Here is a 17283-nt window from a genome sequence, read left to right on the forward strand (position 1 = left end):
ATAAGGCTCTATATCAAATGCAAGGATTATTATTATTTCACAATATATTCTGTGAAGCACTTTGAGACAAATCTCTGCAATTGACGTGATAAGCACCTATATCAAATGCAAGGATCATTATCATTACTAATATCCAATGAAAAGCCCAAATCCTAGAAATACATACCTGAGTATTGCCCCCTGTGCTCTCTTGAACAAGGCTACGAGACATAGAGGCAGTGATGGGAAAAGTTTGGAAAAAGGATCCAATTGAATTGCACACTCCCAATGCAATCATCTCCTGTTGAGGCACAAAATATGAAATGAAAATTCTGCTGCAAGCTTCAAAATTCGCACAGACTTTATTGATGCACACAAACCAGAGATATAAACCAGAGATATGTGAAAAAAACCATAAATGGGAGGGGGGGGGGGGAAGCACAATACATAAACAATTGTCACTCAAGTTTTCTGTATTTCCTTCACATAATTCAATCTTATTTAGTTGGTTAGCAAAACAAAGAGGAAAAGACTATCAGAAACAAGTTCTTGATTAATACTTCTTTGAGCTGAAACTAATGTGAGAGTATCCAACATTTCATCTAGAATCCTTACAGATGCAAAGAAAGGAGGTCTTCATCCAATAAGATTGAGCTTGATTCAAACTCAGGGCCCAGAGATGAAGAACACTTCTTCAAGTCAAATGGTTTGTGATTATTCATAATTGAATGATTGGAAAAGAAAAATAACAAGGATTTTTTTGCTGTGTCAAAATAAAATGGGTCATTTTAATAACACACACAGGTTTGTAAGCAGAAGTCTTTTTTGATCCATTCAAATTATCAAGGCTGAGGTGGATAGTTTTTTGTTAGTTAAGGATATCAAGTGATATGGGACAAGGGTGGGTAATTGGAGTTGAGGTACAGATCAGCCATGATCTTACAGAATGGGGGAGCAGACTCGAGGGGCTGAATGGCCTACTCCTGTTCCTGTCTCAAGTGTTATTTCTGTCAATTCTGGTTTTGTTATAGACCACAAAGTATTTGCAATAAAATGCCAAGATCTATAATCATGCAAATATAAAACAAAATAAATTACCTGATTACCACTTATACTGTAACCATGTTTCAGAGCAAACATCTTTGCCAATGATATGTTCATTGAGAATCCAACGATTGCAATTGCAAAACAATCTTTATATATTTCAGAAAGGAGTCTGAAGTCAGGTATAACTGGAGCTCTCAACCTGAAAGTGACAAATATGTTAAAATTATTGTATAACACTGAAGTAATATCATGACTGTCTATTGATATTCAGTCCAAGGTTCTTATTTAATTTTTTTTGCGTTTTGCTCACGTTTCACCCACGAAGAATACAGTCAATTCACTCTACAGTATATTCTGTGAAGCGCTTTGAGACATCTCAAAGACGTGATAAGGCCTATATCAAATGCAAGGATTATTATTAAACTGAAATGAAAAAAATCGAGATGGAGGAGACTATAAATTGTTGTTGGGTAAAATGGTAAAATTACACAAAATACACAAAAAAATCTAGGCTAGCAACTTTTCTGGTATCGAAGTTAGACAGAAATATTCATTTCAAGTTCTAGTGGTGTGGGAAAGTACAACATAGTTATCCACGATGGAACATATGCAGGTAACAGACTTATGGTCACACATTTGAGGGGTTCAAGGAAGTCATTGAGGGAATTTTGCCCACAAAATAAACAGTCAATTCACTTTACAGTATATTCTGTGAAGCGCTTTGAGACACATTGAAGACGTGATAAGGCGCTAGATCAAATGCAAGGATTATTATTAATACTATTAACCTTTCCTAGACAATAATTTTCAGAATTGTTCACGATTCCAATGAATCCTTCAAATGGTTGAAATATTTGCCTAAGTGTTTGAGGATTTATACAGATTTGATTTTCTATAAATTCCAAGCTTTTACATTCATCTCTTAACCCTGGAAATTACATTTTCTGCAATTAATGATAATTTTTCCTTCCTTCCCCCTCTTCCTGCTCGGGTTATGACCCAACTGTGCAGCGCCTTGGGACGTCCTCCTGACGTGAAAGGCGCTTTATAAATGGAATCTTGTTGTTGTTGTTCATCCCCCGTCAACATCAATCAGCCATTGTTACAAAGGTCCTTGTGCATGTGACAACTTATTTTCAAACAATATTCATGACTTTTTAAGAAAAGGAATTATTCATGCTTGATCAGTTTATAGAAGAATTAGTGATCAGATGTGGCTTTAGAGATCTCTCAAACCTCCCATATACGAAACTCTAATACGGACGAATAGTATAACTAGCCCATGAGATTTGCTTACCCGGTGGGTACCTTTCCAACAATAGCCAATCCATATTTCTGAGTCATATTGCATCCAGCTGAAATACCGGTGGAAATGACCACCTAAATGGCAAATGATATGGTTACTGAAATGGTTAATGGAAACAATCTAACATTTACATTACAGTGAAGCTACAGAGAGGGCTGCACTGCTGTACAGCATGCTGGGCAGAGTGCCTTGTGCCACACGTGGGATGCGGATTTGAATCAAGGATTCAAAAACAACAACAAGATTACATTTGTATAGCGCCTTTCATGTTGGGAGGTCGTCCCAAGGCCAGAGGGGGAGAAGGGAGGGGAGGGGAAGGGGAGTGACCGATGGCATGGTCGAAAAGGAAGGTTTTGAGGCGGGACTTAAAGGAGGCTAAGGAGAGGGCGAGGCGGAGTGACTGGGGGATGGAATTCCAGAGGTTGGGGGCAGAGTGGCTGAAGGCTCTCCCGCCAATGGTGGGGCGGGTGGGTTGAGGGACGTGGAGCCGGTCGGAGCCGGCTAAGTGGAGGTAGCAGGCGAGTTGGTAGGGGGTTAGGAGGTCGCAGAGGTAGGGTGGAGCGAGGCCATGGAGGGCTTTGTAGGTGAGGACCAGGGTCTTGAACTGGATCCTCTGAAGGATAGGGAGCCAGTGGAGTCGGGCGAAAGTGGGGGAGATGGGGTCACAGAGTTTGGTGCTGGAGAGGACACGGGCTGCAGTCGGTGGAGGGAGGAGTTGGGCGTTTGTATAGTCGAGCCTGGAGGTGAGGAAGGCATGAACAAGAGTTTCAGCGGCCTGAGGGGTGAGAATTCCAGAGAGAAAAAAANTTAGTCACTTCAATCCACAACTGTTTGTGGGGCACTGCTATACACAATTGGCTGCTGCGTTTTGCCCACAAAATATAGCCAATTCATTTTACAGTATATTCTGTGAAGCGCTTTGAGACATGATAAGGCGTTATACTAAATGCAAGGATTATTTTTCTTATTATTATTGATGTAAGGTGACCAAACCTTTGAACGCAATCACTTTGGGGAGGAGAAGAAATGGGAGAGTTGTAATTGGGTTGCTCTCATGCATCTCCCGTTCCCATGGAAAAACTCAAGAGGCTTCCTGCCAAAGCCGCGGTCAATCCAATACCCGTGCAAAGGCACACAAAGGCATCTGATTCAGAAACACAGGGTGCAATACTCAGGTGTGTATTTCTAGGATTTGGCGTTTATAATGCAGGGATAGTCATTGGATATTAGTCATGATAATAATCCTTGTATTTAATATCGCGCCTTATCACGTCAATCGCAAGCTGAAACCACCAGTCAGAGCAATCCAGGTATACAGTACTCTAAAGCAGCAGTCGTTAATTTGGCTTCAGCTGGGAAAATACATTAATGTCAGGAATGCTTCACATTCAGCAGGTCTGTGTGGCAAAGCTGCTCATGCATTTAGCTTGAGAACACAAAGAAAACAAAAACCTTACCACAATGAGCTCCATGGGTATCGGGACACGTAACCTGGATTTGAACCGGTCATTAATTTCCTTCCCTGCAAACAGGACGATGACGCAAATCATCCCAACAATCAAGGCTGTGATATTGGTTTCCTTAACTTTTGAAACCACAGAAATCAACTTCTGAGATAAAGAAACAAAGAAAAAACAGTCATTGGTCAAAAGGAAAAATTGCACTGACTAATGCTCCAACCACCACAACTCGAACCCAGTTCCAAGGTGCTCTTAAAATCCTTTACTTTAAGTTTTTAAGAGGGCATAAATTTAGGATAAATACAAAAGGAATTAAAGAGGAAGTTGGGGGAAAACCCCTCAAGAGCAACTGAATTAGATCAGATCAAAAGCAATAGTAAAAAATAAAGGATTGAAGATGATAATCATACTATTTATAAGTGTAGTGAAGAGGTTTTTCAGATAAAGGTTCCAAAGCAACAGGAAAGCTCCATTCTCCAAGGGTTGTATAAATGACAATTAGATTTGTTTACTCACGTAAACGGATGACAGTGGTCCATTGAATCTTTGAGTACTGATTCCCAGAAAATACTTTATCTGAGACAAAAAGACGTGTATAGCTGCAGCAGTAGTGAAACCTCTCACCAAAGGTTCTGCGAGGTAAATGGCCACAAACCCAAACCGTAGGAGTCCCATAGAAAACTGTGTTACGAGAGCATAAACAAATATCATAGACTGTCAGAAATTTTAAAAAATCAAATATGTTTTACTTTTCGTTCTCCTTTTTCACCCCCATTTGTCCATCTACAAGAGCCTCTCACATGAACCAAGAGGATTGTCTATCGGAGCCTTGGACCTCTACAAGAGTTTCAAAGCAACCAAATAAAGTAAGGATGTGCCAATAGCCTGGTGGATAAAAGCAGTGACATGTGAGCCTTAAGCCATATAGACTAGAGAATTCCACACATGTTTGGTTAGCTGATGTTCGTTCGGGCTCTACAACTGGCTTCAGCATCTCTGGATTTATGGAGATGAAATATATTTTTGAAATGCACCAGAGTTTCTGCACCTAATCACGAGCCACAGATCACTGCTGGAACATGTGTGTGAATATCAGATGAGAACAAAATGCTCAAACAAAAAATAGTTATACTTGCTATCAAGGCTAACACATGAATAACAGCCAACTGAGTAAGGTACCAGATGACAAAGAGAGTCAGACACAAAGGAGGATAATAAAGGATGTGCCAATAGCTTGGGGAATAAAGCATTGCTATGTGAGCCTTAAGCCACATGGATAGACACAAAGGATGTCTGACTCCCTTTATCATCTACTGAGGTATAGTTCCATGAGTGCTGATTGTTCACTCGGGGAAGCTTATCTACTTGGTACCAGAAGGCGATCAGGAGAGGGGAGAGAGGAAAAAATTAAGTGTGAGGGTTTACCATATTTGATTACCTGCATGATTCCTGAAAGGAAGGTAACAGCTGATGCTACTTTCACCCTCATTTCATCTCTTGCTTTGATGTTCTGAAGCATCTCAGAGCTATTGGTGGCATTTAAGGCAGATATCTCAAACAGTTCATCTGGTGCAAGCCTTAAAACAACTGAACCCGTCATTAGACAGATAACTGCGAAACTCCCTGGGGAATGAAACAGCAAAAAGCTCCTTTAATGACCATTAGAATCTAGAAGCTTGTATCTCTATACGTTTCATGCTAGAGATTGCATTACTTGAAGGCTTACCATCACAGTGAATGATAAACAATAAAATACATACCATCCCTCACAATGTTACACTTTATGAACATTCAACAAAAATACCAAAGTCTGAATATTGATTTGGGGTAAACTATTCAATAAATAATTCTTCCATTTGATCTTGTCATGAGAACATTGCAAAGCACGTCATAGGATTTAAAATATAGTGCAATGACTGTGTAGTAGTGACTTGGGATGTCCTCCCGAGGTGAAAGGCACTATACAAATATAATTTTGTAATGTATTAGACACGTTAGCTAATTTTGGGCACATGAATGTCCCAACAAAGAGCCACAAAGTGAATGACAATTTTTATCACTTATCAAGGATGTTTGGTTTCTAACTTGAAAAATCATGAGCAGGGTAGGTGATGATGGTGGAACAACATCTCTTACAATTGTGTTAATGGTGATAAATTAACTTATCTTAAATTAAATATCTGTGACTCATTCCAAATGTAAAGTTTGTCCCAAATGTAAAGTTTGTCCCAAATGTAATTAGATGTAAAGCCACATGGATTTTGTGACATTCACAGATCTAATGAGCTAATCATTTAAACCAGTTTCTTAACATATAAACCGTTTTCTGCAAGCAGGAAACTGCAGAAATATCTTGGAGGAAAGTCAATTTAGTCCATTTAAATGATGCAAATAAAGTTCTGTTTAAAGTAACCCAGAGTTCTAATGCAAATATTGGAAACTTGCAGTGCAATTTCACATTCTTCAATTGAATGCTTTCAGTCACAACTGTAATGTTAGTTATATTCAATAAAATACACTCTTGTATTTGAATCTTACTGCATATCTCAAGTCTATTTAGATACTAAGCATGGTGAAACTAATCTTTTAGAATTAGTTCTGAGGAAAGAGATTTGAACTAAGGAATGTTCTAGTGACAAATCCAGCATTTCAATTTCTTTCACAGCGCCAAGATGGATGTGATGGGCCAAATGGCCTTCTTCTGTGCCGCAGATTTCTATGGTTCTAGTTATACAGTAAACCTCACATAAGTTGCATCAGTTGGGACCATACATTTAATATAGTACACCTCATCTACAAAGTGAAACTATAAGTTTTAATAAATAAATTTTTCAATTTATCTTGAACACAAAATATTTGGTTTCCTACATCAACTCCCAACTGACTTGTATATTGAAATACAATATAAGAAACAATATATACACACTATGGAAGCAAGAAATAATAGGCTTATTTATTAAGGAATATATGAGTAAATACATCTGATGGGAAAGATAGCGAGAAAAATGGTCAATACTTTAAAGCAGTGGTGGGCAACGTGTGCCCCGCGGGGGCTGTCAAGAAGCAGCCCCCACAAACATTCCCACAAGTCTAGGTGAGTCGGTGTTCGATTGGTTGTGTGTTTTCAGTTTTCTTGATTGAATATTTCTTGTTTTATGGCATAAAGCAGTGTGACCGACCATAGAGGCTGGCGATCACGGCTTTAAAGGTATGATTCCAGTGAGGGAACCAGAGTACAGGCAAAACCCAGAGAGGAAAAGAATTAAGTCATAGGAAGAGAGTAAGCCATTTGTTCATTATAGCTGTGCTGCCACTGCATTAGTTCATGGCAGAGGTAAAAACTTGAAAATGCTGCACCAACTCACACAAAGAGAAGGAGATCTTTGGCTTAATAGAATCCAATTTATTTTCAAAGCCATTCCCAGTCATAGACTCCAATCATCACTATTCACTGCCTCATGTACAGCTGCTCATTTATATCAGTCGTTTTAAGTCCAAACATGTAAAATGTGTAAACACAACATACCTACTGATACATGTCTCGATGAGCCAAAGAACAGGTACAAGATCACTGGATAAAATGAAGAGTACAGGCCAAAAACAGGAGGCACACCTGCCAACAAAGCATATGCTAAACCTAAAAAGAGAAAAGCATTAGAGTTACTTAACAATGTATAAAGGCAACTACATGACGGCAGGTGCCAAAAGATTGAGGTCATAATTCACAAGTGAGTTATTAAATCATTCACTCTTTAGTGAATCTAAAGGTAATCTGGTAAACGACCCAGAATATTTAGCTCTTTACCTCTACCACTGGTCTCATGACACCCACAAACATTCCCCTCGCATTGTCCCTTCAGCATATGTGTGCGTGCGCTGAATTCCCTCAACTCAGTCTGCAAACTATTCTTACAATCTCAAACTGTTCTCAAGCAAGTACCATCTAGTTCACTTTTGAAGGAATTAATCAATTTAGGATCAATTGCTTTGTAGGAAATCTGATCCGCATCCACTGGTCTGTGGGAAAAACCCATGGAAGCTTGACTGTGTTAAAGCAGATGATTTGAAAGATGCTGCTAGAATATCAAGATCACTCATGGGTCGAAGAGCTGCCAATAAAAACAATCTAACAATTGCCACACACACATGATTTCACCCTCTAAACAAAATACTACAGATAATAATCCTTGCATTTGACATAGCGCCTAAATTTAGAAACTGATTCACATTTACCTTGAGGTAGCTGCATCACTCCAGTACTCAACCCAGATATTATATCTCCAAAAAGGTTATCTTTTACTGAATATGTGGGTAGCCATTGTAGAATGGGAATGAAGCCTAAAAGTACTAACTTTGTCCTTGTGACTGAACACCTGTAAAAGAGAAAATAGGAACATGGGGAATGGACAGAATTAGAAAAAGACTATTGTAGTCCATCTGGCCAATACAAACAGAAAGAAAAAACTATTTTATAAATGTTATTATACTTGTATAATAATAATCCTTGCATTTGATATAGTGCCTTATCGCGACATTGAGACGTCCCAAAACTCTTCACAGATTATATTGTAAAGTGCATTGACTATGTAGCACTCTGAGACGCCCCCTGAGTGAGGAGTGCTATATAAATGCAAATTGTTATTGTTGTTATTTTGATATAGTGCCTTTCACGCCGGGAGGGCATCTTAAAGAACTTCACATGATTTAAAGTGTAGTAGGATTTACAACAGGATCTTCTTTCCCTGCTGATTCCACCAAGCCCATTCCCTTGGCTGTGATAAGACAAGAGCGAATCTCATGTGGTGACTGTATTTTGTAATAATAATCCTTGGATTTGGTACAGCAACCTTTCACATTTAGGATGATGCCCCAAGGAACTTCACAGGATATATCGGTGTGTCAGTCCGGCTCAGTGGTAGGATTCCCGCCTCTTAAGTGGATCAAGCCCCACTTCGGTACTTGGAATCTTATAGTCTAAGATGACGCTCCAATGCAGTGCTGGGAGTGTGTTGCATTATCAGAGGTGCCCTCCTTCGGTAGAGACAATAAATCGACGTCTCAAAACCTTTCTCTTTGACCGAGCCTTCAGCTCCCCTCTCGACTCTCTTCCCCCTCCTCGCTCCCTCCCTTCCCTCCCCTCACCCTGACCATTTCCCCCCTCCTTGCTCCCTCCCTTCCCTCCCCTCACCCTGACCATTTCCCCCCTGCTCGGGTCATGACCCAACTGTGCAGCGCCTTGGGACGTCCTCCTGACGTGAAAGGCGCTTTATAAATGGAATCTTGTTGTTGTTGTTGTCCTGTCTAACTGTTCAGGTGGACGTTAAAGATCCCATGGCATTATTTGAAAAGATTAGGGAGTTTCTCCTGGTGTCTTGACCAACAATCCTGGTGGAGATGGGCAAACTGGAGGGAGTTTCAGAGGTTCCCAATGACCTTTACAAGCAAATGTTCAATAGGAAAAACTGTTATCTAACCCCGATTAAAAGCTTAGCAGCAATTTGTCACCAGTTCCTGATCACTGGATGTAGTCTTACAATATCAAATTAATTTCATACAATTCATAGTTAATTTCTGAAATGAAAGGAATGCAATGCAGGCAAATGAGCTAATAACCATTGAGGTTAATCTGATTCTGGTGGCTTTGGATGACAGATAAATATTTGCTAGAATAACTGGGAAGACGACATTAATGTCAACCTAAATATGCAGCACAGGCAGACAAAACCTTGGTTTTACATCTCAGCCAAAATTATAACTTCCAACAATGCAGAAACTCTCTCAATTCTATTGCGGGGTTCAAAACCTTCAGATCTACAGGGACAAGAAAGCTACTACTATGCCAAACAGACACTTAATATGACTATTAGGTGTCCCATTCTGTGCATTTAAGACCCCTCAAATATATGGAGAATAATAATTTTGAGGATGCTATGGTCCACTACCTGTGGGAAATAATTACCTTCTATTATGCAGAGCAAAATGTTTAGTTGCAGTTGGTTGATGGGTAGGTTGGTAGGGGAAAGATTCAAAGTTTTTAGAAACTGTTGCACAAAGCACATTTCTCTTTTATGTATCATCCATGAAGATGATGTTAAGAAAGTGTGGGCAGGCGAGACAGTGACTCCAGGCAGTTTACAAACATTTACCGTACAATGCCAGTGTATAAAATCATTTTATTACTCTAATATTAGCAACTGCTGATAAAGTAATCAAATGGAATTGTGCAAAAACAATCATGCAATGTTTATTCACCTCCACATTATCACTTATATAGCAAATATAAGTGTTGGACTCTCAAAGATAACAGCAGAGCTTTTTGGTGGTAAACAGATTCGAGTGATTACAAAGCATAAAAAATATATGGGCTCATTACAGAGATTTACTCCAGTTTACATATTTCTAACCCCAGTCAGCACTTCCCCATTGGAGGGGACAAATTCAAAATATAAAATGGTCAAATCAGTATAAGTAACCATGAGCGACCAATCAAAAAGCAAATATCCTGCTGTTATAAGAACAATAATCTTTACATTTGATATAGCGTCTTATTGTGTCGCTGAAACGTCTCATAAAGCGCGGCACAGAATATATTGTGAAGTGAATTGACTGTGTATTTTGTGTCCCACAAACAGCTGTGGATTGAGTGACCACATTTTTTTTTAGGGATTATTACCTACAAAAAAGCGTAAAGTCATCCCCCAATCAAGTAACAACTGGGTTCCTACATATAGCTAGGTAAACAGAGACATGTGGAGCAAGGAAACTTGGCCGAAGGTCTGGCCCAGTCTGCGAATAGAACCCGGGTCCTCCCGCTTTCGAGGCGAGCACGCTAACCACTACACTGTGGGACTTCTGTTCTCTTGATTGAGAATTCCCTGTGGATTGTGATGTGGATGGGAAGCTGGTGTTCAATTGAGATTGCCGGTGTAAATTTCAAATAAAAATTTCAAGTCTTCTTTCAACTATTTTAAGCATTTATTGGCAGACGTTAGTGAAATAATTATTGAATATAAGTTAGACACCCACCTGAAATGCTGCAGTAATCTTTCACTTGTAGGAATCCGCTTTTTCTCCTTCTTATGTAGATGCTCTTGAAAAGATGCAGCGCTAAAAACAGAGCGGTGTACTTGGTAGGTTAGAGCAGCTGTCTGATCACAGTTAATACCAGCAGATTCCATACTGAACATGCACTACTACCAAGAGGTAATCAGCAGTTCAATACCAAGCAGTAGTCAGCAGCATCTTTGAGTACATCCGTTTATGAAACTCTCTGCAAGAACACACAAAAAATAGGATTAAAACTCCTTCATTCACCCATTCACACCAGTTACTGTGAACAACATGATTTTTAGTTAACCCTGAGAAGGCTGCTCAGTTGACTGAATGCCCCAAGCAACAACAAGTAACGTGGTAAAAGTGAGCAAAAATTCACTCAAAGAAAACAAAATAGTGATTAATGTATTTAATTTTCTATTTTAAAACAAAATAATAATAGTCCTTGCATTAGATATGGCACCTGATCACATCATCAAATCGTCTCAAAACACTTTACAAGACATATTGTAAAGTACAGTGACTGTGTATTTTGTTGGCGAATGTAGCACACAGCAATGTTCCACAGACAGCCATGGAGTGAACAATCAATTTTTATTTGGGGATTTGCTGGCCAGGACACCAGGAGAAACTCCCTTCTCTTTTTGAATAATGCAACTGGATCTTCAAGAATGGCCATATCTGGAACTTTAACTCTTCCCCTGGGTTTCTTGCGAGCAAAACATTTAAATGCCTTCCTTTTTGTGCTATTTCTGGGAAGCGAGGGAAAATTAAAGTCAAAGCGACTAGGTGATCTAAAAGAGAATTTAGGAGGAACTGCTTCACACAGAGGGCAGTGAGATTGTAGGACTCACTGCCTGAAGCTGTGGTTCAATCAGACAGCATACATGCATTCAACAGAAAGATACACTTCATGTGAGGGAGAGGGGAATAGGAGAATAAGGGAGGGAGTAAGGAATGGGTGAAGACTCGTGTGGAGCATAAACACCAGTACAGACTTGATTGTGCATTTATGGTTGTGCTGAGTGGCCTGTTTCCAGTCTTGCATTCTTTGTGCATCTATGTATCACTGACTTCCTGATTTTATCTGATGGATTACCTGCTTATCAGTCCAGGGTTCCACTAACACCAAAGATGCAAAATTTTATCTTTGGCATAGCCTTAAAACCACTGACTTAACATTTTAGATTGAATTGTAGGCTTAAAAGATTGCATATTTTTTAATGTGGAACCTGACTTTTCACAACTCAAAAACTGTGGAAAAGCAGCTTTCAAATTAAAAAAACTCTCTAAAACTCATTTACATTTAGTCTCAAGACTAAGATACTGTACTGAGTAAAAAAATGTTCACAAAATGTTATTAATTCCCGCACTATCTTAAAATTTCCATAAGAGAAACAGATTATACAGTAAAATACTAATTATTTACAGTCAATTCCATCGTAAAACACAATCACAAACAGTGAAACATTAGAGGCCATGCATTTTCCAATGTTTTCCAAAAGATTTAATTTATTGCATTCACTCTCTCAGTTCAGACAGGCTCCACAATAATACTCACAGTTTCGGCCACAAAATATATAGTCAATTCACTTTACAATATATTCTGTGAAGTGCTTTGAGAACGTCTAGAAGACGTGATAAGGCACTGTATCAAAATCAAGGATTATTATTAATATTAGTACTCCAGGTACCTAGGATGCTTCTCCCAGGATACACACAACACACTCCTCGGCTGAGGTCCCAGTTCCAATTCAACCGTAACATTTTATTGCAAACGTTTTTGATCTATTCATGTGGCTAGATTGCTGAGCACATTTCAAACACCTCCTTTGTAAAATAAGAACAATTGGCTGTCGCGTTTCACCCACAAAAAATCGACTGACAATTCACTTTACAGTATATTCTGTGAAGCACTTTGAGACGTTTATATCAAGACATCAAATGCAAGGATTATTATTGATAAAGCGCTATATCAAGACCAAGGATTATTATTATTAAATAAGAGCACTGCTACTGTTTATTTTCTTGTGAACCTTAAATTTTTCTTCCTTCCAATGACTGAATAACAAGGTTTCTCTAGGCAATTACCATGGTGGACGAGGAAAATTCTGGAGTCGAAATAAAACTGGGATAAATTACCCGACTGAGCTGATTTTATGAAGCATTTAAGAATGTTATTAAAAATGCTGTTAAAAAAAATTCAATTCACAGCTGTTATAGCAATTTTCTGCCTTTGAATGACTGCCCTCTGTCTAGCATTTAACCCTTAGTTACTATGTAATACTATTTAGTAGAACTATTGTTCCAGAAGTGGCCAACAATCAATTAAACAATTATGTTTGGACCAGGTCTGCAAAGAATATGAATAGTTTATAATTGTATATAGTGTACAAAGCAACCTCAGCTTTTAAGGAGTTTTATCCTATCTACAGTCCTAACTCGTGCCCACTTCCTCCACTCTATTACTCAGGCCTGCTTCACATCCCGCTGTTTAGCACCCCACCCCACCCCACCCCTTTCACAATCAGTCTAAAATCTTTTATCTTTGACTGGGACTTCAGCCGCCCCCCCTCCCCCAAATTTGCCTCCCACTCTTCTTGAGTCGGGAGGACAAAACCAGTATCAGGTTTATATTAACAAATTTTAAATATACACTTCTCGAACTAACTTTAAAATATTTGATGGACACGAGCATATATTTTGACGACACCCCAAAGTCGGAGTCGTAATACATAAAATGCTGGCACTTACGGTTTAAGCAGTTGATTGATTTGTTTTTTTACAAGTCCCTTCCAAGGTGCAACTCTTTATTAAAACCTAGCAACCCTAGACTACCTTGCATATAAGAAACACAACAATTTAAGACATACAACAATGGGAGCAAATGTAAGTCAGTAAAGATCATATAAACCCTGTACTCTAAGACAGGCACAGACAGGCCCCTTTTACTGCAGAAATACTGACCTTTGTCCTCAAGCAATAATAAATCATGCTCTAAATCATGCAGGGAAATGTGATTGCTCTCGACAGGAAATCGTAATTTTCTTTCTTGCTTGACCTTCAGTGGATACTTAAAAGACAAATTGAACCAGGACTTGAAATGCACCCACAAAATTACTAGTTAACAGTACTGATAAAAAAAACGTTAGTCAGATGCTAACAAATCCTTTCTGTACCTTTTATAAACGCCACTCTTCACTGTCAGCAGCTAATAAACTCCTGTGTAAGAAGCTTTCTGTTAATGAACATGCAGTACTGATGTAGTCAGGAGCAGCCTAAGTGGATTCATCTCAATTGATCCACTGCCAAGTATACTGGTCTCACTGTAATGACCGGTTAGACAACTGTTAATATTAAACCCAGTTAAATGTGAATTTACTGAAGTTTTACTAATAGAGTCCAAGAACAGCAGCACAAGCCACTGACAGAAAATAAACCAACACCGCCTTGCATTTTTATATAAAAATATCATTTCAGCAAAGCACTAAAAAACAGACAAGACTGTTAGATTAATAAAACACTTGTCTTCTCTGCACTTTGTGCCCAGACTTTAGCAGAAAGGCAGTTTTGAAATTAAGAGTTACAAGGAATCACAATGGAATTTGCAGCACTTTACATACCGTGCATTAAGTTAATCTCTGTATACGCAGGCTTATTACTCTTCCATGATCTGAAGAAGAATGACGATAAGTGGCTAGTCAGTAGGCCAGGAAAGATCTATTAATAGACTACAAAATATCAGATGCAGAAAGAAAATAAATCTACCTGTTGCGGTGGTTGTTAAACATCCAATAACACTATTCAAAGAGAAGGGAGTATCATAGCCAACAGTTGTTCAAAATTGGTCAGTCATGACGATTTATAGGACCTTGCTCTGTACAAATTGACTGCTGTGTTTGCCTGCAAACATAGACCCTATACTTGATGGGAATTAGCTGTGCAACATTTTGAGACTTTCATTATGCAGGTGCAATATCAAATGAGAGAACTTTTATTAAAGTAAACCAGAATTGCAAATGAACAGCACCTTTATTACAGGATTGCATTATGAGTTTCAGTTCATTAAAAGTACATGAAAGCTGTACAAAGAAACAATTCTATTTGGTATTGAGGCACGTGGAAACTTAATACCCAGGGGCTCTGAATTTTTAATCAGATTAAAAAGAATAAACACCAGTGGCTAAGGCAATGCTCAACATAAAGGCTGCAAAACTCAGAATGTACCGAATGGAAACAGGCTATTTGGCTTAAATGCCGGTATTTATACACCACCTACCCCATTACTCCCTCTCATTCCCTTCTCTCACTTGTACATACTGTATCTAGCTTCCTCTTAAATGCATCTTTACTATCTGTTTCAACAAGTGAACTCCATATTCTCAATTCCCTTTGCGTGAAGAAGTTCTTTCTAAATTCTCTTTTAGATCCCCTAGTCACTATCTTGTACTAGTATTCCCTGGTTATAGATTCCCCAACAAGTGAAAACAGGTTATTTATACTAACGTTATTTAACCCTTTTATATTATACTAATAATAAATTGGTCACTTCAATCCACGACTGTTCGTGGGACACCGCTGTGCGCAATTGGCTGCTGCGTTTCGCCCACAAAATATACAGTCAATTCATTTTACAGCATACTCTGTGAAGCCCTTTGAGAGTCTCGAAGATGTGATAAGGCACTATATCAAATGCAAGGATTAGTAGGATTATTATTATGTTAAACACCAATTTTAAATTGGTTAAGAGCCTGGCCAAAGTACTACGTAGTGTGAGTAGGATCGAGTGATCATCCGTGCCTGATTTCCATGAACAGTCCCTGGATGAGGTATTGTGTCCCTGGGGCCAGATTTGCCCCGTCAACAAACCGAGCAATAAAATTCTAAAACAGATACACACGTATCTGAGAAAGACAGCCATTAATCCAACAAGCTTCTCCAGTACTGCCAGCATCAGCAATTGTGGTGAGTTCAATTATTTTTATATACGTAAACCAGATTTGGTTTACAAAATATGGTCACCCTAGATTAGGGGGATCTGAACTCAACCGATTTGGCAGTACTGATCAGCGTGCTATTTGCCTTGTTTCTACCTCACACAGTTTTGAAATAGTGAGTGATGAGGCAACCAACTTGCGTAGATCTCCTTAAATCTCTCTCCATGGCAAATTCAAACAAATGCACATGTGTTTCCTATTGTTATTTAATGTCTGTATTGAACATTGATTGTGTTCACTATCACTGCACTGGATTATCTGGTGTATACCTGAAGTCTGATACCATAATCACCAACCAAAGAAGGTTCGGCCGCACTACAGAGAGATAGAAAAAATGTCTTGGATTACACTGCAGGCTCGATGAATCACCAGAAGATAATCTTTTGTTAGGCCTTTGAAATTTAGTACATCCAATTATTTGTTCTAATTTTCCGTGCACTGGCATACGGTTGTGGCTTCCTCTCACCGGTGTGCAGTTCACTGTTGCCGAGTATCAGCAGCCCACTCAGCTGTAGCGGAAAACTCAGAATGAACCAGGATTATATGCAATAACAACAACAGATTACATTTGTATAGTGCTTTTCACGTCAGGAGGATGTTCCAAGGTGCTGGAGTCAGGGATTTGGACCCAAACTGGGGGTTGGGGTCACGTGAGGTGGAGGGCAGGGAGGGTATGAAAGGTAACACGCTTCTGGTACACCAGCTGCAAGTCTATTCACTACAACATCAAGGCTGTACTGTGAATATAATTTAAATATTATTAACATAATGAAATGCAGCCAAACTAATTTCCCAGATTATTTAAAAAAAAGAGGATCACCTATCTTGTGTTATCCTGATTTTACTCTCTTTTTCCAGACGAGTCGAAAAAAATAAGATTTCAGGAAGTAAGTATGAATGGTACATTAAGCCCTCTTCCGTTACAAAACATTCTGCACACTTGTGGAGATAACAATTAAGAATGGTCATTTAGTTTTCCAAGCTCAGGCACTTTTTTTTACTCTGAGTGTTTACCTTGGACAGCGAAATCCTACTAGGCAGTGTGCCTGAACTCACTGAAGTATGATCCCCACCCCAATTACAAAACACTAAAAGGAAAAAATAATGGTGGTGTGGAAGAGGAAAATGGGAGGAAAGCCCCAGCCACCTGGATTGCTAAAATCGAAACATGTCAAACCATGTTAAAGATAGAGGAACAAAATAAACATGTTACAGTATTACCCTAGCATTGATATAAGAAATAATCATAAGCAAATACATTTTTAACATGTAAAGTTAATATATGATAGGAGGGTCAAAGATTTTACTGAAAATAAACCACTCTTTATGTAGTCATTGCAAGTGTAAACATACACAAAGAACAAGGACACTGAATAGCAATCAGGGTTATACAGCCAACTGCAGTGCTCAAACTATTAATGCAGTTGGCATCAGAGGTCAA

General features: G+C 38.9%; 1 protein-coding gene across 1 annotated transcript in view; it reads right to left on the bottom strand.

The window, feature by feature from the left end:
- slc26a5 (solute carrier family 26 member 5) overlaps window positions 1-17283 on the bottom strand; it is a 35424-nt gene that overhangs the window by 15047 nt on the left and 3094 nt on the right. The window contains exons 3-11 of the mRNA XM_042335327.1: window positions 10819-11062; window positions 8026-8165; window positions 7319-7429; window positions 5231-5415; window positions 4309-4473; window positions 3790-3942; window positions 2324-2406; window positions 1078-1225; window positions 167-280 (exon numbers count right to left, since the gene is read on the bottom strand). Coding sequence (XP_042191261.1) covers window positions 167-280; window positions 1078-1225; window positions 2324-2406; window positions 3790-3942; window positions 4309-4473; window positions 5231-5415; window positions 7319-7429; window positions 8026-8165; window positions 10819-10979 — 1260 coding nt within the window. The 5' untranslated portion in view covers window positions 10980-11062. The remainder of the gene's footprint in view (window positions 1-166; window positions 281-1077; window positions 1226-2323; window positions 2407-3789; window positions 3943-4308; window positions 4474-5230; window positions 5416-7318; window positions 7430-8025; window positions 8166-10818; window positions 11063-17283) is intronic.

Source organism: Callorhinchus milii, unplaced genomic scaffold (genome assembly GCF_018977255.1).
Source record: "Callorhinchus milii isolate IMCB2004 unplaced genomic scaffold, IMCB_Cmil_1.0 Scaffold5, whole genome shotgun sequence".
Lineage (NCBI taxonomy): Eukaryota > Metazoa > Chordata > Chondrichthyes > Chimaeriformes > Callorhinchidae > Callorhinchus > Callorhinchus milii.